Source organism: Gallus gallus, chromosome 2, assembly GCF_016699485.2.
Source record: "Gallus gallus isolate bGalGal1 chromosome 2, bGalGal1.mat.broiler.GRCg7b, whole genome shotgun sequence".
NCBI lineage: Eukaryota > Metazoa > Chordata > Aves > Galliformes > Phasianidae > Gallus > Gallus gallus.
Window position 1 is genome coordinate 75,471,738 of NC_052533.1, and position 25,032 is coordinate 75,496,769.

The 25,032-nt window shown below is 44.6% G+C and overlaps 1 protein-coding gene across 4 annotated transcripts in view; it reads right to left on the reverse strand.

Moving 5' to 3' along the window:
• Nucleotides 1-9,518: 9,518 nt before the first annotated feature.
• FBXL7 (F-box and leucine rich repeat protein 7) overlaps nucleotides 9,519-25,032 on the reverse strand; it is a 179,885-nt gene continuing 164,371 nt past the window's right edge. For all 4 annotated transcript variants that reach the window (XM_040695847.2, XM_040695848.2, XM_426048.8 and 1 more), the window contains 2 exons: nucleotides 17,330-17,941; nucleotides 9,519-12,602 (listed from right to left, as the gene is read on the reverse strand). In XM_040695847.2, the coding sequence (XP_040551781.1) occupies nucleotides 11,866-12,602; nucleotides 17,330-17,927 (1,335 nt within the window). In that variant the 5' untranslated portion in view covers nucleotides 17,928-17,941 and the 3' untranslated portion in view covers nucleotides 9,519-11,865. The remainder of the gene's footprint in view (nucleotides 12,603-17,329; nucleotides 17,942-25,032) is intronic.

Here is a 25,032-nt window from a genome sequence, read left to right on the forward strand (position 1 = left end):
TTATCACAGCTTTGCATCTGAAAAATTTGCAAGACTCCACCACAGAGCTATAGGAACTAACACAGAACATGCAGGAATTTCTTTTGCATTCATGTTTGTCAGATCACTTCTATTTGTACTTCACTTGCTCTTGGTCTGTGGTCTTGGTCTCTTTTAGCTACTACTGAACACATGAGATTTCTGCAACAAATATTTACACAGTGTTATTTCCACAGGCTTTGAGGACAGCCCTTGGCTTGACTTCCTGTCCCTGCCTCTACCTCTGGAACCTCACAGGTCACCACAAGTTCTGCAAATGGCATTCAGAAAGGGAATCTCCACGTGCTGAGAGTGCCCTTACCAACAGTCCAGAAGCCCAGCATGGCTTCCTCTTGATTCAGGGGCTAGTAGGAAAGAGATAGAAAGAAAATCAGTTGTACGTGCACTGCGGAAAACTATACAGAAACACAACATTAAGCAAGGCACATAATGACTTATGAAGCAAAGCACCTGCATCCTTTTTGGTTCAAATACAGAGACACTTTTGTTGCACTCCTGCAGCAATAGTGCCTAAATATGCAGAGTACCCAGCCCCTAGGAAAATTTCCAGTGCCTACTTCCATGAAAGTTAGTAGAGGAGAATATTAGCTCCTGACCAGACTGGGTTTTGCGCTCTGGAGCATAAGCTTTTTGGAAAAGAGGGTGCCAAAAATATTTAGATTGAAGGACTTTGAGGAACCCTTACGGTACTGCAACTGAGAAGTAAATGTGTGTTCTTTGTCAAGGATAGGCCGAGGCAATATCGAAATATGGAAACAGACGCTGACAGAAGGTCTGTGTAGCTGAATGGTCTATCTGACAGTAGCCAAAAAACAGATGCCTGGAGAGAAGTGTAAGAATAGAGCGAGCATATTTTCCCAGAATAGTCTGCCAGGCTCCAACACTTTGTGCCGCAGGCATTTCCTGAGCCAGAGGTTGTCTGTTATATTTAATAGCTGCACAAAGACTTCTCCTCCATGAACTTGTCCATTCTTCTCCTGAACTGATGTGAACATTTGGCATCCACAACATCCTATGGCAACAGTCCAAGGCCTTAATACATGGCAGGCATAGAGCTACTTCAGTTTGCTTTAAGTCCACAACCTGCTAGCTTCATGTTATGCCCCCTAGATTTTACTTCTAAGTACAATGGTAAATGCTCAGTTCCTTTCATTCCTGAAGCTGTCCGTGATTCAGTGACTCAGTTATCCCTTCTCCGGACTGAGGCATCTGAGCCCACACTGTGGTCAGCAGCCATCCTGGATCCTCTTCTAGCTCAGGTGCATCCCTTTCACGCTGGGGAGACAGCACACCTGAGGTGGGACCGAACCATATGCAGGGACACGGCGATACCCTGCTTTGCTGTTGGTTCCTTCTGGACAGCTCCTGATACAGAGCTGCTTTTTTGACTGCTGAGTATCGTGTCGATATTTTCTGTCAGCATTCCAACACCTTGCTCTTGAGTGGTTGCAGTTGTCCAGTGCTGTGCTTATAAAGCCAGGAGCTTGTTATCTGCTCACCGTGTGGCAGCTTCCACTCACACTGAGCTTGACCTGCCACGTTATCACTCGCTTCTGTGGTTTTCACACTGCTGTTGCTCATCTGTACCAGCACTACTGTAAAAAACCTGCAACTCCTCACTCATCAGTCCCTTTTCAGCATATTTTTGAATACGTTGGAAGGCCGGTAACTTCTCTCCATTGTGAGAACTGATCATTTATGCCTAACATTTAGATTTTTTTTTACCTTCCATCTCATCATCTCTCCATGAAAGAATTTCCACTCTTATCTCCCTAGGAGCCTATACTGAGAGACCTCATTAAAAGTATTTTTGAAAATCCAAGTAGGCTGATTCAGGTTCTTCCTGTGATGGCCTCAAGGGCTCCACCACTTCACCTGTCCCTGCTCAGGCCCAGGCTCAGGCCCCCACAGTAGCCCCAGGCTGTCAGCCCCTACCCTCGCAAGGTGGCAGCCGTGCAGCAGATGGGCAGCATTTCCCCACAGCCCTGCCCTGCCTGGCCATGGCCCCTGGGCAGCCTGTCCCCATCCCCAGGGAGGTTCCAGGTGCCTGGGGCTGGGGCTGCCCCAGTGCCCTGCTGCCGTGCTCCCGGTGGGATGCCAGATGGGCCCTGCACAGCCCACTTGGTGAACCACCAGCCTTCATGGCGCCCTGACAGGTTGCCCCATTATTTGGTGACTCCCTGCGAGGATTTCTTGCCAAAGAGCTCTGTTTATTCTTCCCTACTGTCACATCTACCCATGTGCTCACTATATATAAACTTTGTGATAGTTTTTGATTTACCCTCTGACTGCACTGGAGCACATTAGAGTCCTAAGGGAGAAAATACCTTTTAAGCACGGGATTACACATTTCTTCTGGTAGCTCAGCTTTCAGTCCTGAATTCCTTTACTCCCTTTATTGGGAGTTTTGATGCAATTTTCCCATTTTTTTCTTATTTTTTTGGCAGTGGAAGGGAGGCCACTTTATCCGACTCTCCAGTTTAACCTGCCAGAGGTTTATAAACTCCAAAGCTCAGGCTGCAAAGCCCTCTTGTGCCCTCATCAATTTGCCTTACAAAAAGCAAACCAATGCTCAGAAATCAGACACCACTCTGATTTGAAGATAAGCTGGTCTCATAGTGTTTTTCAATGAGTTTCTCCTACAGATTGTAAATACCAAGCAACCCTAAAAGACATTAAGAAAAAACACACACACACCATCTCAAGCATTACAAAGATAAGAGAATTGGAACACTATGTATACAAGGGAGTCAGGCTGGCGGTAGGGCAGATCAGATTTGCTTGAATTTATAGCTGCATAATATTCATGTTTCTGATTATTTAGCTAAAACCACTAGAACCAAGTATTAGTCCTGGTATTAGCGTGGAAGTTGCCATTCTTCTCTAGGCAGATGTGGAGTGGGTATGTGGGAGCTTTCAGCCACAGAAGGTCACTGCGCCTTGACCTTGTATTGTTCACCGTGCTCCTTGGATGGCGCGATGCAGGTTGGGCATGGAGCTGTTGACAAAGAAGCAATCTTTTGACAACCAGAAGTTAGAAGCTGCTAGAACTCAGTATAACAGGGATAAATAGCCCATTTGCTTCATTTCCGGAAAACTTCCAGACAGTCCACATAGAAAGCTTTGGCTGTGCATTTGAGGTATGAGATGTATGAGGAACAGCACTGCTGCCCTAGTTGGCATAGAAAAGTAAATGCGCAGTTTCAGGGTAGAGCCTGCTATCTTTTGTTGACACCTGGATCACCCTGGGCTTCACCGAAGCAACTAAGAAGCCAATTCTTGCAAATTTCATGTTATTTATAATCAGACAATGAGGATGAAAGCCTTGCCAGTGTAACACAAGGTGACAGTGAATTCTGGAGGATGTGGCAGTCTTTTGTAGAGATTCACAGCAGCACCATGCATACACAGTAACACAAGGCTGCAGTGCTTGAAATCTCTTAGCGCTGGTCCCTAGCACATCTTCAACAGCCACTGCTAAGCTCTCTGTTTTGTATCCTTGCTGCCAGTCAGGAAGCCAGGATGGTGCCTCTCCTGGGCCCTCCTGAGAAGCAGCACGGCCTCTCGGTGGAGTGCTAAGCCCAGTTCTCCTGCCACAGCTGTGAGGGAGTCAGTGTTTTCCTCCTTGTGACACCCAGGTGGTGGCTATGCCTTGACAAGTCCATGCTCTGAGCAGATCTATGTCAGCTGCTGGGGATATGGAAATACCAAGGCACCATCAGAGCAACTGAGGCTGCTGCAGCTGCAGCAGGGAGATGGTCCGTCCATTTTGGGAACTCCAGTGCAAGCTGTCTCAGTCTCAGGTTATCACAACATGGTTGCATCTGCCTTGTCCCAGCTCAGAGGACTGTTATGTTTTCCTCCCTCTCTCTCCTTGCCCCAGAAAAGGGCTGGCAGCACCTGCAGCACGGACCCCTCACCAGCCACACCGCAGAGACTTACCACTCAGCTTCCGCCCCCCTGTGTCAGCTCCCAAGGGCAAGAGCAGGACTGGAGCTGGGTTAAACCACCACAACCTGCTTGTCAGCTGGAGGCAGAGATGGTCAAAGAAAGTTTGGATCATTTCTGTGCTGTGCAGGCACAGGAATACAACAGCAGAAGGAGCAGAAGCCATACCAGCACTGCTACAGCAGTGTCACCGAGCAACTTTATATGAACTCACCAGCAGCCTAATCCTATACTGGAATCAGCGAAAGCTCTTGTGGCTCGTGACAGACGTGCACCTGATCTTCTACTATGCTACTCTGACAATGGATTTTAATTGTCGGAATATATCAACACTGCCCCCCTCCCCCCCCCCCCCCCTTCCAGTTGATTCATCTTTCATTGCGTAGTTTTATATCATGATAAGAATGAGCATTGACAAGCATTGTCTTTACTGACATTGATGTATACTTTACACCTCCAGTGTGAAATGTGAGCAAGATTTGGCCACTGAGCGGTCACTGACTTGCAGTTAATCACCTCAGTCCATCACCCGGACTGCTGCCAAGCAAATGAACTTATCCTATGAACACCAATCCACTCACCACTTCCATTACCCATATCGACAGAGGCAGAATATCTCGGCCCCTCACAGAAGCTTGGATTTCTCTCCGAGGTCAGAAGAGGAAAGGAAAGAACAACACAGAGAAAAGATCTGCTCCTTCATCAGAGCTGGTGTTGAAGTTAGTGCTTGTTCCTGTAATTTACCTCCAGTAAAAGAGAAGAGGCTTCACTCAATCAAGGAATGGATCACTATAAAGCACGGTCCTTCAAGGTTTGCTTTCATAATGCTCATGCCCTTTTTCTTTTTCAGTGCAAACCCCAGTTTAAAATGGCATTATTCCTTCTTCATCCTAATCATGGAATCATAGAATGGCCTGGGTTGAAAAGGACCTCAAAGATCATTGAGTTTCAACCCGCCTGTTATGTACAGGGTCGCCAACCAGCAGACCAGGCTGCCCAGAGCCACACCCAGCCTGGCCTTGAATGCCTCCAGGGATGGGGCATCCACAGCCTCCTTGGGCAACCTGTTCCAGTGTGTCACCACCCTCTGTGTGAAAAACTTCCTCCTAATATCTAACCTAAACCTCCTCTGTCTCAGTTTAAAACAATTCTCTTCTCCCTTGTCCTACCACTATCCACCCTCATAAACAGCCGTTCCTCCTCCTGCTTATATGCTCCCTTAATGGAGGAGCATGATGGCGTTTTGTGGATGGATGCACTTGCGATAAGCAACTTCAAAAGAAATTGAGAGCTATCAGGTTATGACTTTAACACAAATAGAAAACAAGCAAAAGGAGCTCCTCCTACCTAGTGTTCTGGGCTCTCCATCTTTTTTATCCCCACAGTGCAAAGAAGGCATAAGATGAGGCATTTTCTAATTGTTTTGGCAAAGCAGGAAGGTGAGCGTTAGTATTTCCTGGAGCCCCTCAGTAGTGCAGCCCTCTGGGATCCCACTCTGTCGCACGTGTCGGTGAATGGAGCAGAGTGCAGGGATGCAAGCAGGCAGCTTAACTCCTTGTCTGACTGTAGGAACACCCAGCAGTAGGAAAGGAGACCATTTAAGGACAGACATTTTGGGTTTGCAAGGAAGACTTTGTCGCTGCCAATGGTGTGATTCAAGCACACTCCTCAGTGCAATTCAAGTCCAGAAAACTGTTTTGTTTTTTTTCTAAGTACTTTCAAAGCATAAAACACAGCATGATCGGAAAACCAGAGCAAATCCTAGGCATCAAATGGAAACAAACTGCAGTTAATAAATATACAGAAATATTTTACTAGATGCGGTAAACTCAGTTTACCTGCTGCTTAGGATATATCCTTGATATAAGACAAGTGATAAAGATCTGGAAACCATGAATGATCTCCTGCGTATCGCAGCTAAGAAAGGAGTCTTTTCAAATCTCAGTTATCTGTCTGCTGAGGCAATTGTATGAATGAAGTATATTCAAGAAGTAATGGAAACTTCTCAAGAATGGCCATTTACTTGATTGTTAAAAAATATTTTAGGAACCGTCAAAGACAGACAGTGCAATATGAAACTGTTAAAAATATTCATTCCTTTTGGCACAAATCCATCTTTGCCTTCTCTCTCGTCTTTTAAAGATGGCTTTTTCCATTTTTACCATTCATGTGAGACTGAGGCTATGGCAATGTTTCTTTTAAAAACAAAGGAAAAGTAATCCATTCTAAAGCCAAGAAGACATAGTCATAGAAATTTAGTCGTAGAAATAATGGTGAAGGTTTCTCTTCTGCATTAGAAGTATCAGGGGTACTTTTACTACTTCTCTGAAAGGGTGGTCATGCACTGGAATGGGCTGCCCAGAGAGGTGGTGGAGTCACCGACCCTGGAGGTGTTCAAGGAACGTTTGGACATTGTGTTGAGGGACACGGCTTAGTGAGAACTGTTGGTGATGGGCGGGTGGTTGGAGTGGGTCGTCCTGTGGGTCTTTTCCAACCTCGGTGATTCTATCATTCACTTAGAAAAGCCTGTTTTTTCTCTCCCTCTTCCTCTCCCACTCATTCCCCTCTCCTCATCCCTCTTTCTGGTCCCTCTGGTTCTCCCTCTGATGTCTATTTTGTAACTTTTATATTTACAGTGGCTTAATTTGACATATCTATGGCCAGCTGGATTGTTGCACTCATAATATTGTATTAAAAATTTGTATTAGCACAGCCTACTTGGAAAAGATTTCCCCTCACAAGTGTAAATCTAATATGCACCTCCATGATCATCCAGAGGACAAGGGAAAAATGACTTGATTCTTCTGTCCTTCTGTCCAGATCTCACAGAAAACAAAAACAGAGGAAAAATCTGCTCTGAAGCACACAGCTATACAGCAGGGGTGCATGAAAATAAACATCCCTCAGCAATTTTATGGAGAAAATTGATTTAATCTGTTTAATAGTACGCAGCAGCGCAGTTCAGTTCAATGTGTTTTTGTTAAGCTAAATTTGAATTCTGATGTCTACTGCCTGGCAGTAACTTGAACCTATTATTATCATACACTTTAACAGTCATCAAAAGGACAGGAGTTTGACCCTCCACAGATGCCTGCACGTAGGCAAAGCAGAGGAACTGGTGCTGCTGAAACCCACTGCAGCAGGAAGCATGGGTATCACAAACCTGCCTTGCCACCTTCTTCTCAGTAGACGACCTTGCACAAAGATGTAAAGGCAGGGACAAGACGCTGAGATTGATGTGCAGGTCCCAGCATACATTTGCAAAGGCAAAAGGCCTGCCTATAAAGCTTTTCCGGCTTCAGAAAACATTATAAAGGATAGATATTGGATGCATCAAATCCAAAATTATGATTTCATTTCTGAAATACTGTTTCAAATTTGAGACATACTCACAGAAAGAGTTTGCTAGCCTTCTCTGAGCCTTCCCTGGAGGGAGTAGACTGTATTTACTTAATGTTCAGGCCATTTTCTTCATGTTTCTGCTCCTGCCCAAAGCATCATTCTTCAGTACTTAACTCACATTCTCTCTGATCCAACGCTCCCTGTCCAATAAGTCATACAAACCCAGTTCTCCTAACCCAACCCAATTTCTTTATTGAAAATCATTCAGTTTCATCTCAGTCACAGTCCTCTTGCCCAAGAAATTTTCTTCATCCCTCTATTGTCCCAGTTCTCCAAATCTTGTCTTTCAACCACGCTCTGACTTTCCAGGCAGCTTCCACATAATTCAGGTCGTTTCCTCCTTCACACTGCCAGAGTGATAAATGCCTCTCAGCTTTGCCAAATCTCTGCCTCGCCAGACTACAAGCCTCATCATATCCGAGCGTGGCCCTCTTCTCCCCGATCACGGAGTCAGAGACGTCTGAAGACGTGTACTGTAGCTAAACTAGGGTGAATTTTAATGGGAGATTAGTAAGACGCATCCTTGTCCCGAAGCTGACCTCCTGGCAAGGCTCACACTCTTGCTCCGAAGGCCGTGGAGGAGATGGAGAGCAATGGACCGTTTTCAAAGGAGAGGTCACCAAGAGTTTACCGTGAGCAAAATGACATTTCCTTCTAGCTTTATTTACAGAGCCATATGAACCATTTCAACTAACATTTTCAAACCCAGCATGGGAAGTTTCAGCCTGAACAGCTAAACTGAGAAAACTATAAAAAACTGAAGGCAGGGAGGAGCCGTTTGCTACCAGCTCTCTCACAGAGCTTTTCGCCTTGTAACTAACATTGGCAGCAGTGGGGCAGCCAGTCTGCAGTCCAAATGGTCACTACATTTCTTTTTAATGGGGTTTTGGACCTGCTTCAAGCCTTGTCTAAAATTAGGCCTTTTACTAGCTTTTTAAGTTTCCCAGTTCAAAGGGCAGATGTTTTGTCAAACCATTACTGAAAGGTTACAGACCGAGGTTCTGAAGAAGGCTCAAGACATCCAACAGAAGCTGTTTCACATTTTGTGGGAAGCTAAAAGAGCATGGCTCAAAAAGGCAAAAGTGTTGTACTTCACATTAATTGCACACTGCTAACCTCAGGAAAATACAGTTCCACTTTTTTATGAAAACCAAGGGATTGAGAAAACTAAATATCTCGATACAGAGCTCTGGGAATAATCCCAGCGCACGGTGATTTAGATGCGCCCTTTCGAAGAGACCTCTTTCTGCATGACACAAGTTATTGCAGAGTCGTAAACAAATGCCAGCCTGACTGATGTGACCCAGGGTTGCTTGCCTCGATGAGATCGCTGCACGCCGGGGCAGAGCAGAAGAAGCCTCAGTGCCTCAGCCTGAATGTTATGGTTCAAGAATCAACAATGTTTTTGCTCAGGAAATTGATAGTCTTTGCCAACCTCAAACTGGAACTACGACACATCATTCATATGCTGCATCCTTCCCAGCAAACTCAGCTCCAGATTCACTACTTCATTTTCCTTTCTGGTTGTGTCACTTTGCAAACAGACACTGGAAAAAGGTTAGAGGTCAAAACAAGCAAGCTGTATCAATAAGTTCATTCACATTTTCTTGAAATATGTAGTAGTCTCAGAGTGGCAAATCAGATCGTGTGATTCTGTGCAGTAAAAAGTGTTTGGCTTTGAAAAATTACTGTTATTCATTTTCCACAAGTGCCCCCCAGAGTGTGTTTTCTAGAACATTCAAAAGAAACACTGCACTAATAAGTAAGTGCTTTACCCTTCTACTTTTCAGAACAAGTCTGTTAGCTTGTCTTTAATTCAGAGCAGAGGCCCTCCTGGACCTTTTGCACGTGAGATTTTTACACTCTGTTTTTTCTTTGACTTAACACTTCCAGGTACTGATTATGTCTCAGAGTAAAGAAGAACCTCACGAGGAAAATGAAATCTGAAAGAGACAGGCAAAATCATAACCTATACGAATCCTCCGTTGTTTTTATAATCACCCACCTCCTTACTGTGGTGGTTTGTTCACTCCTCTGCTTGGATTCAAGAAAACAAAGTTTTACAAGTATTTAATCTTTTCATGTCCACAGCAAGCTAATCAATTAGTGCAAATGATGATGCACGCTCATCAGTTACCAATATATTGCTTTATTTCTTGGTAGCAAATTAAGGCTTTATAGTGAGATTTGTACAGTACAGGCCAATTTAAACATGAGAAACCTTAAAAACCATGTAGCACTATTCACTCAATTTAGCTTAGCCAGAAAAGTAGATTTTTTTTTCCTAATAAACAGTTAAATGTTACTAATGAGGCCTTATATTTCATGAGTGCAAATGGCTCTAAATCCCACCATCCTCAGGAATGGGCTTAACATTTAACTGTTCTTGGGGCCGTTTTCAGATAAAGGATAAACAGAGAGTATAGCTGGCTCGGATAAAATACACTGTAATACTGGCTGGAAAAGAATCTCTAATTTTAAAAACACAGAAAGGAAAACTAAAGTGATGTTAACTGGTCAAAGGATGGGATTACTCTCTGCTACCCGCTGACCAGTAACAGTAGCAATAACAAATTCATGTTCCTTGGCCCTCCCCGCTTTAGTACGATCGCATTTGTAATTCACAGGTGGTGACATAGCAGAAGTTAGGAAACTCCGAACTGGAGGAACATACGTACGTTACAGGACTTTTTTGCACAAGTAGGACAAGTTCCCTCTGCAGGGACGTGCCCAAAGCATTGCTTTTTTGTAATCTAAGCGAGCACTGCTGCAAGTATTTCCTCAGCAATTATGTATTTTTCGTGAGCATGTGGATTTTCGCTTCATATCAATGATTTTATGAGTGTTGTCTGGAGATGATGGAACTACTGCTTATGAAAACCAGACACGGTGCTTCCCTTCTTATGTTCTCTACCAAGACATTTATAGCATTTGAGATGAATGTATAAATTCACAACGCTGACTGTATGAATTCACCTGTCAGTCACGCAGAGGGGGCCTGCCTGAAAATATCATCACCCCTCACATCTCTGGCTTCCAGATCTGAGCAGTAAATGCGAAGCTGCAGAGAAACAGCTGCCAGAAAACGGTGAAGAAAGGAACCATGAAATGACCGCGTGCTCTGAGGAAAGAGGCAGCAGAGGGGGAACCTCCAAGCCCTGCTTGTTCTTGCATGAGCAAGAGTGACCATGAGAGTGCAGTGGGCTTGCAGTGTAACAAGGCAACGCTGGCGTGGTAATTCCTTGCTGAACAGCAGCCATTTATCCAGCTTTTGGGAACACATGCAGACAAGGTTTCACAAAATGAAACCTCTGACGTGAATAACATTCTAAGCCCCCCTCTCTCCCAGGATGTCACCTAACAACAAGCTAACCTCTCTGAAGACCTGAGATCAGTCATCTACCTACCTGTTAAACTGAAAGGCCACAGAAATGAGTGAGGTTTCTACGTGTACTAAGGCACATACTGAATGCACCTCAATGCACGTGCCTGGGTTGCGCAGAGAGAGGCAGCTGCAGCAGTGCCACGGCTGCTGAAGAGGCACCGTGAAGGAGCAGACAGACCTTCTGGTGACAGCAGTACAGCGCAGCAATGGGCACTGCCCTGTGTCAGCCATTCTTCAGCATCACAGGGTCCCCAGTGTACTGCAGTGCGAGCTCAGCTTGTTGCAGAATTGTAATAGCCTCTCAGACTGACTTGCTGGCTTCTCCCTTTGCAAGGCCACCAATATCGCATCTGTTTTCCTTCACTCAAATGAAAATGTCACTGCTTATCAGACCCAGGAGCTGCTACTACACATGCAGGTGAAGGCAGATTTAGAACCGAGTGATGGTACATAAGTGACGTGGAGAAGAGCTTTCCGTGAGAAACCATGCTTCAGCACAATCTCCAGGCTCGTGCAGCAGAGTGCTCAGCAATGGCCAGCAGGTCTTATTCTGCCTCAGTGAAGTATATTTATGAACATCACCCAGTATTTCCTGAGGGATTACAATGAGTGACTACCAAGGAAAAACTACTTGGAGATAAGGGGATGCTTTATCAGCCATATTGGAGAAGTTGGGGAACAGAGACACATATTGCATAGTCAGCTTTAAGAGCACAGCTGGAATTCAGATGTGTTTGACACAGCTTAGTAGCCTTTCCAAAGGAGGGATTATGTGCTATTTCCTTTGGAGGTAGCTACGTTAGCCTGGGACAAGGTCATGGCTGTTACGGAAATGGCACCCCGCTAGGGATGCTGAGCACTCACTGGTCGTGCATTAAGGCAGCCTCTCAACGGAGACCCACCGCACCTTAAAAAGTGATCATACAAAAAGCAAACAGAATAGTCCTCTAGAAACGCTCCCTCACCAACAACATACAAGAAAAGCTGACTCCCGTGAGCTACAAAAAAACAGCATTACTGAATATGGGAGCGTGTGTTTATACATCAGTGTTTTTAATACTGCATCGTAACAACAGGGGTGGAGTATCCTTTCAGAAGAAGGCAGGGTTGGTGTGCTCTATAATACAGCGCTTGCAGTGTCGTTTAACAAATCGCAGAGCATCCACAGAAACATCGCAGTCCTGCACATTCAACATCTGCAGGTCAAAACAGTTGGCAGCTACAATCTGGAGGCCCTGCCCAGTGATGCTCTCGCACGATTTCAGGCTGAGGCGCTTCAGGTTGAAGCAGTTGAGGGCTAGAAACTCCAGGCCGGTGTCTGAGACCAGAGGGCACTTGCCAATATCTAGCGATTTGAGTTTTGTGCAATTTTTGGCGAGGTACTCCACGCCGTGGTCCGTGATGCCCTCGCAGCCCCGCGCGTTGAGGTAGCGCAGCTTGCTGCAGTATTTGGCTATGTAGCGGATGCCCACGTCTGTGATCCGGCCGCAGTGGGCGATGCTCAGGTATCGCAAGCGCGACTCCAGCTTGGCTATCTCCCGCATGCCGAAGTCACTGACAAAGCGACAGTCGCTCACGCTCAGTTCCTTAATGGACGTGCAGTAAATCATCAGGTAGCGGAGACCCTCGTCGGTGATGCGGACGCAGCGGCGCAGGTACAGGTGGGTCAGCTGAGTGCAGTGGGCGGCAATAGTGTGCAGTCCTTCGTCCTCCAGGACAAAGCAGTCCGTCATGTCCAGGTAGCGGATGGAGATTTGTTTGCCGTGTAAGGGAGACAGCTTGATGGAGGCTTCGCGAGTCAAGCTGATGCATGTTACTTTGGAGCAGCCTATGTGGAAAAACGGTCAATTTAAGCAAGCAGTAAGGATAAAACAGACAGCAAGACCAGAATATGCACATGATATAGCATGCTGGATGCCATGAAGGCGTCTTTCAGGGCAGATATCTACAAGAGCAGCCATCCTGACTGACTAGTCTGGGTTTGCTGCGATGTGTCCCTGTACCTGGGCAAAGACAGTCCATTGGAGTCAGTGAGGTTTCTTCAGATTCTGAGGACCAGCAAAGCCACAGGCCAATTTTTCCCACATCCCAAATGTGAAATTATGGCCCTAGGTTTACCTAGGGACACTCAACAGCATGTTACTACAATAGAAACTCAGTGTCAATTTGAGAAACTGGTATTACATGAGAACCATGAAGCTTTTGATCAGAGGCACTCTCTTTGCTGACTGGTTCAGTTTATAAACCAACATCAGAGGCTCTTGCACCATCAAATCCTGTGATAAAAAAGAAGACAAACCCCACAAACAGTCCAAACTGCATCTGGGGAACAGATGTGAATCCAGCCCCAAGCCCACAGTGCAGGAAGGATGCAAAACTATGGCAAGACCATGGGTCTGCACAAGGGTGGAGATTTGAGTAACCTAAGGAGAATGGGGAGAGTCAGCAGGAGCTCAGACTTGTAAGGGCATGGGAGGACATGAACAGACACAGAAAAGGATTATTTGAAGTGTGAAAGTCTGGCCACAAAGGGATAAAACCAGACTAGAGGAGAAAGACCAGACCTTGCAAGGAAAGAGAAAAAGCTAGATGAAAGGGAAAAACGCTCTCAGACTTTCTCCATTTCTGTATACTGGTGAATGAAACCTTTTTTGGAAAGTGCTGTTTCTGCTCCATTGCAAACTTGCAGTCTCAGGCTACTGAAGGGGAATTCTTAACTGTGTCCTGTTCAGGTGGGCTCACTGCATTCATGTGGCTAGAAACAGCTGCAAGGGAGAAGGAAGGGTTGGCGTGCAAGTGATCAAGGCCCAACGGTTTCAGCCACAAAGGTCTACTCAAATTCTGCAGCTTATACCTGAGGAAGCGCCCTCAGGAAAGGACAGTATTGCTGAAACATTGGCCAAAAGCCATGTAAGATGTAAGAAAATGTAAGATGACAACCTTGCAGCCCCATGGATCATAAACGCTGAACAGCTCCAGTAATCTGAAAAAAAAAAAGAAGGCATGCCAATCTTTGTATGGAGATCACCTCAAGAACTCTGGTGATCCAAACCCGTACCACTTGATACAACAGGTCTTATTCAGACATTTACTAGAAGGATTGAATATGCTTCAGAAAAAGAAAAAAAGAAAAAGAAAAAAATCTTCAGATAATCCAGGAGGCTGACACAGATGTCCAGCATGGAATATGGACTTGAAACAGTTTACGACCTATAGTTAGGATTTCTACATTCCTCGCTTGAGTTTGCAGCTGGAATTTTAATTTAGGCTTCAAATTTAGTTGAACAGATGCAAAGTTTACCTTAGGCCTCAAATAAAGAAACTGGCAAATTGTCCACAGGTCATGTAGAAGCTCTGGGACCTTGAAGCAAAACACTTTTTTTCAATGAACAATTTCTTAAAACTATTTCCCCTTCAGACTGCCTTGCAGATCCATCTCTGCTTTGGTGCAATTTTTGGAAATAAATTTGCATTCAAATAAATGCTATGCAGATATAAAGCAAAGCCATTTTTTGAAAGGAAAGGAAAGGAAAGGAGTGCAGTTCATTACTGACTGCCTTAAAATTTCACTCCTATTATACACTTTGGGCTGGCTGATAGTAAATGCATAAGAGGTGTCCCCATCCTTGAACTGGGTTTTCATAGAAAAAGCTGGCACCCAGGCATAAATCTGTCAGACCTGACGTAGCTGCTGCTATTGTGTTTGCACAACGAGGCTGCTGGATTAAGGCATCAGTCTGAATATTTCAGGATATTTCTGGATACGCTGACCAGAATTCAGTTTTCTAATTTGGTGAAGTGAGAATGAAAGGCTGATGAGGTAGAGGAGAATGTTTAGTCTGCTGTGGATCCAAGAAAGGGGAGAACTTTAATGACCACAATTAAACAGTGAATAGGTCAGAAGTTTCTCAGCAGGGTTGGAGTCAGGGTGCGTAAGCGTGTGATCGCCGTCTGGGTAAGCTCAGCATCATCTTGTCTAGTTACTTTGGCTACAACGCGAAATATTTCATGGGAAGGGTATTCAAAATGGTTCCACCCTGATATACAACTACCTGATTTTTAGGCAAAATGACAGGTTTCCTGGTCTGTAACAATTTTTCTGTCCTAAATAATAAAAAATGTAAAACCAAAACTCTTGCAGCAGGATTTTCCATAAAGGAAGTAAAACTGAATTTTAAAACGGAGGAGTAACTTCCAAACAGATTAAAAAATTGTTGGCAAGCGTGTTAGATAATAATTTGCAGTCAAGCTCAACCAGCTTCTGGAGATATCTCAGACTTGCCCACAAAGTGGATGTTGAAAGTGACAGAACTTCCACTGTGGAGAACTCTGGAAGTTAATAAGAACGTCTGGTTTTGACGTTAAAGATTTCGGTATGTTCTTGCTGCCAAATAGCCATCCAAGGAGGAGAGGGATTCATGTGAACTGTGTTTTAACTAACTGGCTACAAGTACAGCATTAGCCCCCAGCACAAGTGCCCAACCTTTCTTGTTCACTATAAAACCAGATCAGTGAACTCTTTCAGTGCTGAGAATTGCCAAAACGCAGACGCAAGCCTTGTTCTCCTAATTACTCCCCATATTGATTACAGAAGCAAACTTCTCACATGAGATCGCCTAATTGTAGCCCAAATTTATCCAAGGCCCTAGAAAGCAACCCTATTTCAGACAAGTCTAGGGAGAGTCTGTACAGCAATTAAAATTGCTGTTTGAAATCTCGTTCCTGGAATTCTTTTAATATGGCATTCAGCTATGAAAGTAAGGGCAGGGTGTCTTTTTCTTTCCCCCTTCTTTTTGGCCTCCCCTGACATACCTTCTTTTTAACACTTATTTCCCAAAGAGAAATAAAAGAGAGCAGCCCTGGCATAGCCTGAGACAGGGCTCAGCAAGATGGGTAAGTTATTTCAGCAACTGCCTTGACATCACAATGCTGACTAGTGAGAATTTGGCCCCTCAGCCTTTGAGGAAGATGGCTTTTCCTGTTTTAAGTTCAGGAATTGCTCCTTCTGTTTGAGAAAATGGGGAGGAAAAAAAGCATGAGGGCAAGCAAATTTGCTTCATAAGAAAAGTCCCCAGAGATGGTCAAGGTGATGTGTTAAGAAACAGTTTGAATCTGCCCAGCAGTATCACTATGCTCATTCATGGCTTCCTCTTGCTCTGGTCGTTAAGGCGTTGCTCACTAAACCAATCATACTTTCTTTTACCTCAAACGTGTTTTCCATCTTCACAGCTCACCCTCAGCTCAGAAATTCCACTTTTCCTGTGTCTCCAGAGCCGGAATATTTGGGCTAATGAACTCTCCACACCACATGAGAGGATGTATGCAAAAGAAGCATAAATATGCATGGGATATAGCCAACCTTCAAAGTGATATGTAGCTCTGGGTTTAAATCACACAGGCATACACATTTAATCCTGATATTGGAGATGCTTCAACCTGAATGTGTGGTAGCAACCTCCAGCTGTTGCCTGCATGTGCTGACAACAACTAATTCAGATATAACCTGACCGTGAATAGGCTCTCTGGGACAGAATCCTTAATCAACTGCAGAGAGAGGTCACAAAACAAGTGAATAATTTTGATTTATTACTATTTGTTTTGATGCTGTCCTTGACATTCTGCCATCCTGGGAAACAGTAAGTGAACAAGTTGGAAAAAATCAGTTTAAAAGGAAAAAGAAAAAGAAAAGAAAAAGCAAAAAGAAAGCAAACCAATGTGCACCAGCTGGGAAATCTTTTGAAAAATCAGCTTATCTGGGTACAAGTGACTCATCAGCATCGTTTGCAATTCCTACTTTGCTCTGCTTGTTGTATAAGCCACCAATACCTCTGCAATGGCAAATCTGGAAATCTGGTCTAGCTGATTATTATAAACATTAGACTGATAACAAAGTGAGATCGCAAAATAAATACTGAAATCTGAATTTACTTCAGAGATCTGCTCGAGTGCATCCTTTTAATTAAATAGCAACACATTCTCTGAGAGGAAATTGTGTGTGGCTGACCTTGGGAAAAAGAAATAAATATCTTATATTCCCAGACACATCTGGGGAAAACTGTCTAAAACATTTCTGCTGATGTAAACAGCAGCAGTGATATATTGCAACTGTAGTGAAAGGATGAAGTCTCTAAGCAAGTGTATGCACTATAAAAGAAAGTCTCAGCTAGCTACATCTGGTTAAAATAGGAATCGGAACAGGAATAGGAAACTAGAAGACTTTGAAGTTTCACTAGGAATGACATTTGGTATTTATACCTGGACAAAAGCCTACCACAGGCTGCTTTACGCAAACATCTAGAAGTGTCCTTGCTGTCTGAATGGCTCATCTCTGTCAGCATGCTTCCATCAGAGCCAGTCTGCCTGTGAGCTGCTGCTGGCGTGCGGGGCACTGAGATTCCAGTGGTTCCCAGCACACCAGAGCAGTGGGAGGGTATCTGTATTCCTGGCTTGAAATGTAATGCAAAAAGGGGAAGCACACTGTTTTGGGGAGCTGGTGTCTGACTAGCATGAGGCTTTTAGACTCCCAGGCATCCGTACTTAAATATTTCCTGTTACCTGACACATCCAGGTGTTCCAGGTTCGGACACAGTGACACGACATCGAAGACCGCCTCGTTGGAGATATTGTAACAGCCAGACACCTCCAGCCGCCGCAGTTCCGGACAGCACTGGGCGATGGTGTAGAGTCCTCTGTCTGTGAGCCGCCTGCAGCCACTAACAATTACCGTCTCCAACATGAGACATACGTTGGGTGTATCCTGACAAAGCCTCCGCGTTAGCACCTTAAGAGCCCTGTCCACATTGATGGTCTCGCCGGTCAGGCGTATAGTCCTCCACAGCCGGGGGTCCCAGGCCAGGTTGTACCAGCGGCGGCACACGCGGGCGCAGCGGCACAGCTGGTTGGTGGGCAGGAAGGAGAAGATGTGGATCATGGATTGGTCGGGCAGCCGGTCGACGTGGGCCTGCTCCTTCTGCTGCTTGGCTGCCAGCCGGATGAGGGGGTGAGTGAGGCGGGTGGGAGGGGGAGAGTGGACCATGGCCACCGTTTCCCCAGTGACTGAGGAGGACGAAGTAGAGGAGCCTCGGCCATTCTGGAAACCGGGAGATGTCGGTGGGAATATCAGTGCTGGGCTGGGCGTGCTGAGTGTCCGCATGCTCAGGTCGGAATCTGGAAGACAAAAGGCAGGATTTCAGCAAGCAGCCATTTTACCAGAGAGCGGGAGGACACGCAAGTTCTCAGAAAGACACCCAGGGCATGTTCTCAAAGCACTGCTCACCTTGGTGCTGACCACCCAACAGCACTAACAGAGGGCAGACTGTGGGCCCAAGCCCTAAGGTAAAGAGGAGACGGCGCCAGAATTCCAGAGATTTCACGTTGTTATGCTCTTGACTAACCGGCACAGGAAACAAATACGTTTGAATCGACAGAGAGTAACTGCAGTAAGCTCAGCAACAGCCGGGGGCTGCTCAGGGAGGTACACCCTGAGCCATCCTTCGCCTCCCTACTCCTCCAGGCATTCCATGAGAAGCCAAGAGCAGTTCAGGAGGCAAACACTGTTTCGTTCACCAGGCCTGGGCAGATGGGAAAAACAGCCCCCTGCAGGTATTGTCACCGTGTCATTAAAGAAGTTCATTTCTCCTTCATGCAAACCGGGAGTTCAACCGAGAATCTAGCAACTGGCTCTGGGGGGTGTTGGCTGTGCTGCTTCTTGCCTCCAGAAAGGCACTCCTGTCCAAAGGGAGAACATGAGCTCTGGTCACATTTAGCACAGAAGAACAAGTGGCAGAGAAACAGCATGCCTGGAGCGTTGTTACAGAAGCACTGCACAACTTTTACACCATCTTTTTCCTAGTGCTATTGTCAGGTCAAAAGCAGTAAACCCAAAACCATGCAAAACAATTTACTCCTTCTTTACCCTCTCACAGGCACAAAAATAAAGGCCATGTGCTACGAAGAAGGCCTGAGTTTGACAGAAGTTCATTTCAACACTTTTGCGTTTCTGCTGACGTTGTTACCTAAAAGTCATTTCCACTCCCGCTCCCAGCTCTTCATGCCATTCAAGGTAACGTAAAATAATAGATGGTGACAATTAGGTGGTATTTCTGGCAGTCAAACAAATGCCACAGATGATATGCTGAGAGATGAATGCTGCCACCGAGCTCGCTTGTTCCCTCTCTGACCCATCCACACTGACTGTGACGGAAATTCCAACCTCTCCACATTGACCACAACGGGCATTCTTCAAGAAGAAAAGCACTGTACAGATGAATATGGAGACCAAAACACAGCACCCAGCAGAATAACAAGAATCAAGAACGGAGTAAGAACAGTGGTTTCACAACACCGAGATTTGCTCCACAGTGCATCTTTCCCCATCACTTCAGAGTCCAGACATTTCAGGGAAGGATGCAAAGCCATTTCCTTAAGTAACACTGGCTCTGAGCTCTGTAACTGTGCAGCACTGATATGGGCTAAGTAGGGTGTATCCTGAAATGCATTCAACAAACCTATCCAAACCCACATTTAGGCAGAGTTTCTAAATTAATTACCTCTTAGTTGAATTTGATCAGTGATACACAGATTCTCCCATTGAGCATTCAGCTTTCACTTTGCCCAGCACAGGCTCGGTCTCACCTTGCTACAGCAGCGGCAAACAAAAGGTTTGCATTTTCTGTGCATATGTGAGGGTGAGATGCACAACTCCTTGGTTGGAGAAACCAAGACACAAAGTGCACAAGTTTGCCCAAGGCCACCTTAGCTCAGCTGAAGACATCAGAATCACCATCTCCCACTGTGAAGAGAGAACCCCCACTACACAGTTCCTTTGCTCTTCCTCTTCCGTACCATGTTTCACTTAGACAGAAACTCAGTATTTCAGCAAGAGGAAGAAAAAACATTTTCTTCAAGGTGTCTGAGCCTGGTCTACAGCTGTGTGAATCTAACCCAGGGATCTGTATATATTTTTAAGCAAGAACGATATCTTACTGCAGAGTAGGTTTCACAGACACTCTGCTCCCCTTAGAGACCCCTAATACCCCCCTGGCAGCCGTTGCAAATAATTGCATGGAGGAGCATTATTTGGAAAGGGTCTAGTATACTTTGGTATTTTAAAAATGAGATTTACAGCTGGAGAGGAAAAAATCCCACCAGCAGCAGCCAAGCTCCTGCAGACAAGCACTGGCTCCATGGACCACTTAGGCAACAGTCCCCTAGATTAATCCTTGCAAGGCCTTACCATATGTTTGACCTCCTTCACATCACCACCAAAGCCAACAGTGCCTGAAGTTAAACATCTACATAAGATAAGGCAGATCTGGAGCTTTCGCTTCTTGTTCCTTTCTTGAGACTTTAGGATGCTTTTAAAACAAAAGAACAGTGTGATTACCTCCTGTAAGACGGGCTCCCAGCACTATATGAAAAAATAGAGTTTCAGCCTGCGATTGTTGAAAACATCAAAAAACCATCCCTACAGGCTTACATTCTTCACTACTCTTACACTTAATTATAAAACAGCTTCTAATACTCCGCGATGCTCCCCTCCTGTGATCAAAGCACCAAGCCAGAACGGTTAATCTCCATTCCTTTTGGATCAGAAGTGGCATTCCTTCCTCGTTCCTGTGCTAACTGTGCATAGTCAGTACCTCAGACATTCTGGATGCATAATGAATCACCATACTGTGGTTTTTAACTTAAGACTTGGAGCTAAAAAAGTGGTGTCCTTCTGTTTTATGGGTACGTTTCGTGCTCTCTTCATGCTCTCCTAGTTCTATCGTTAGTGTAGCAGCTCCAGATGTGCACTCTGCATATCCTGAAGGCGTTCCATGTGAAACTTGCTCCCACACACCTTCAGGACATGGACTTCTGAACTGATATGCACAGGTCCACGTGAACAAATCCTCTCTTCCTCCCGCTAAGTACATCTCTTAAAGGGAAAAGGAAACAGGAGGTGAGTTCAGGAGATTTTAGCCAGTAAAAGCTTGGAAGGCTTTCTGGTAGCATTCAGAGCTTCAGCAAAACAGTTGGCCTGCTGTACGTTTTCCAGGCTTTTCTGGTATTGTTGGGAGGGACTTCCGGCAGCACTGCATCAGCTTCAGTTTAGTTTTTCACCACTTACTGAATGCCAGCTAACGGCCTGAGCCAGACCAAGAGAGGGCAGCTTACTGATGGTATGACAATGGTAAGTGCCATCCTGTAAGTGCAAACCAAGTAACCGACTGCAGTTCTCAATGCAATCAGTCTACTCACAAAACATACATAAGCACACCTTGTCCTGAAAAAAAACCCAAAAACCCACAACTGTTTACAAGCCTGAAATGCAACTCTGCAATTTAGTGATCTTCAAATGTAAAAAAAGTTTACAAAGCAGCCCTTGTGTTTCCCTCCCTATAACCTCGTTTACCCCTCTCCTTCCCTGATCACCCATGCATTTCTGCTAGATGCTTTTTGTTATGGCTTTGCTCAGGCTCTGAAAACGGTTTGTTGATGTAAGACAAAATTTCTTCACAATCTTTAAAGAAATCTCAAAAGATGCATGCCAGAAACAGAGCTATAAAAGCTGACAGAGGGAGAAAATGCACTGAAAGGAGTTTTTTTATTCCACTAGGAATCTGGTTTATTTCAAAGTTTTCTGTTCCTATTTTTTTCTTTTCTTAGTTCTATTCCCCCCCTCCCCCCCCCCCGTTTGTTTCCCAATGCATGCACACATCTGAGGAAAAATAGCCTCCTACACACATGATTCAAACCAAGATCAAGTCTCTGTGCATTCTGACCCTGACAACAATGGAGTTTCTGATTTCAGAACCAGAGAAGAAAAACAGTGTCATGCTTTTGTTAGACAGCGATGGACATTAATGTCAGACACCTGATGCCTGGATCCCAGCATGGACTTCCTGAGATTGAACTGCTGCCCATGTTGGAAGCCTGACTGGATTCAGCCGTACCTTTAGTTAGGGAGCTCTGTGTGCAACTGTTTTAAAGTGATCTCCACGCAGAGCTCCTCAAGCTTGTAAAATTAAAATGAAAGTTTCAATAAACATTAACAAAACCTCACGTCCTTCTATGACAACTAAAATGAATGCTTCGTGTTGATCTGCTGCCACCGCTGAGATTTTTAGCAACACCAAGGCAAGAATTTAGACTAAAACTACGAGTAGGCTCTGAAGAGTCAGTATAGGAGAGGAAAACAAAAAGAAATCGGCATTTTTGTCAGAACATTAGATGCAAAACAACTCAAACAAGAACCATTTAAGCATAGTACAGAAACACCATATACTCAGCATCTCAGCAGTAACAGTGCTGCAAAAATGTTAGCTATTTAACTGGGTGCAATGTTGGTGTAAATCTTACATTTTACCACTGTATCACCACCACCTGTGCCCATGCCAGAAATACTCCTTTACAGAGGCTGTGGAAAGCGGGAGCTTAATGGCCATAGAAGCAGAAGAACAGAAATGGGGACAGGCACCTCTGACAGGCTTCTGCCCGAGTGATTCAGCACAAGACTCCTGGATATGACAGACTGGTGTCAAACTTGGCTGCGTACCCTTTGAGGAACAAAAAAACGTAGCTAACACAGCAGGCTAAAACAGAGTCAGTGGTGTTCCAGGACTCTGGACACAGAAGTAGTCCCAGAAAAACAGGTACCTACAGAAGAGCATCTCCCACATCTGAAATGTCGTCATGTGTTTTTCAGTTTGAGTTTGACGCTGCTGACCTCGCGTCCTCCCAGCACCAGGAGGCCAGGAGGGACTGTCTGGAACAAAGCTCACTGCACAACCTCACACGAAACTGCAGCAGTCAAGGCTCCTAGAAGGGGCTGCTCAGCAGAGGTGCCTACGTGATTTTGCAACTTTCTGTGATCAAGAATGTACAGAATGAGTAATAGGGCTGGATTAGCTCTCTTGAGGTCTGTCTCCAAGTACACTTAAACCATCCCTGATGTGCATGTCTGCCCTGTTCTTTATTTCAAAGGAAAGCTATAACTCAACTCATTGAAGTGCCTGTTCCAGTGTTGTCACTTTATCAAGTTTCTAAGTTTTTCCTATTACCCAACTCATGTTAGAAGCTGTTTCTTGCCCTCTACTAGAGCTTGTGAAGAACGACAGGTCTCCATTATTTCTGCAAGGATTTCTGGCAGCTATGTGCTCAAACTTCAGTCCTTTCTTCTTAGACACATCACCAATACTCACAGCGTCTCTTAGTTTCTCATTTACTTAGTCCAACCTGTGAGCATTTCTCCCAAAGCACAGTACTCCAAAACAAGCACAGCACTCCAAGGCATCACCAGCAGTGGCTACAGCAGAGTCCTTCTCTCCTGTATTTCATGGAAAACTCATTGTCAGCCTTCCAGATTTCAACAGTCTCAGAAGGATGATGCATTCAGTATGTGATTCAACGTACTGTCCAGATTCCCATGTGTCATACAGCTGACTGGTCATTTATTTTTATCATCTATTTCTACCTATTTTACTAGTCTTCCCCACACCTGTCTCCTTAATCTTCAATTTTTTAAAGAGCATTCGGAGCACAAAGCAACCTTCTAAAACTGTGTTCATTTTCAGTTATCCAAATATACCACGTCATACATTTTAACCCATTCCTCTGTATACGTGCAGTTATGTATGTCAATTTAATTCAAACAGACAGCTTCTGGAGAGGGATGGAAAACTAGCAAATTATGAAAGAAAACTGCAAAGTATGGCTCTCTTTGAAACATCATCACAGCTGACAAATCTGCAGTTATAACTATGCAATACGCTATCCCCCTTCTGCGGCCACGTTACAATGATTTCATTTAGTCGGCATTGCTTCCTGGCTTATTTCCAACACATATATGCAAAAATCTAAGTAAACCTGAGATAGGTTACAGCTCCTGTTTCCCTCTCACCAAACCGTTTATTCTTACCAAGACAAGAAATTAGCTAGGAAGCTTAAGTAAAATGAAGGGATCAAAGAGACTTAAGAAATTAATTTCCAGCTTTGCTGATCTTCTGAGATCTTGTAGGTCACGCAACTCTCTTTCTGAGAGCAAAAGATCTATGACAACGCTCAATATTTCAGTGTAAAAATGAGCAGCATCAGAGCTCATGAAGTAATTGCATCCACATGCTCCTGGAAGGAATGGTTCCACAGAACTTAAAATAACCCTTTATAGTTTTTAAAAACCTCCCATAGAACGTAATAAGAAACTGCACCTTTTGAACAAGACTACAGATGTTACAAGACCATGTGGAAGAGGGCTATGTTGAAGTAAACGTGAAGCCATTTCACAGCTGTTTCTGTGTGACATTTTACACTTTGCATTACACTGGTGTGACATCCCTATGATGTTGAGCTCCAGTTTTCTTTAGTCCATAAACTCCTCTGAATACCTTTAGAGACCTATCTTGCATTCCTGGCATATTCACGCTTCATGCTTAAAGTCAAACAGCACTGCAAGTGAGATAATTGTTACAGTTTTATTAAGAAAATAATTCTTCCTCGCAGTATTTTTGTCAAAAGCTGGAATTTATTTGCCCCCTGCTGACTTTGTCCCCTGCCACTTGGCAAGGATTAATTTTATCCACATCTTCTCGAGCAGAGCTAAAAATACAAAGACTGAGGGGGGGAAGAAAAAAAAAGAATAAAAAAAAAATCATTCATGGTACTAATTTTCATCATATTAGTTCATCATATTAATTTATGAAGTCAAGCCATGTTAATTTTGTCTTTGGTACCAGTGCTGATACTTAGTGTATCAGTTCTGATAAAAGGGTTTGTCAGTGTGTCATTCCTGGAGAATTACATAGCGATAGACAGGATGGTGCGTTTTTAACATATTCAGTAAATACCTACCCCCAAAATGAATTCCTCACGTGCTGAAGTACAAGCTCTTCTTAAACTCCTTCAGATCACACACTTTCCTAGCTCCTTATTGTATGCCAGGGAACTCCTCCTGCAGAGTGAGTGAGGAATGCAGCCCAGGAAGAGAAGACTGATGGAGCCCAACAGTTACTGCTGAGTACCCAACAGCCACAGGCCTGAGCAGTGGGTGCTTCTGCACATCTAGCTTCACTATCAAGCCTGAATGCTCGCTAGGTGTTGCTTCTGGTACTTTAGGTGTTCTGTTGGAGTGTATTTTTTGCCTTTCTTTCATCTGAAAGTAACTGGGTTCATACACCTGTGGTGGTAACTAAAGCATGGTAAGAGAGGACTAAGAAGAGAGGTGTTTCCAAAGCGAGTGTCTGACTTCATTGAAGATGCTAATATAGGTGAGCCCA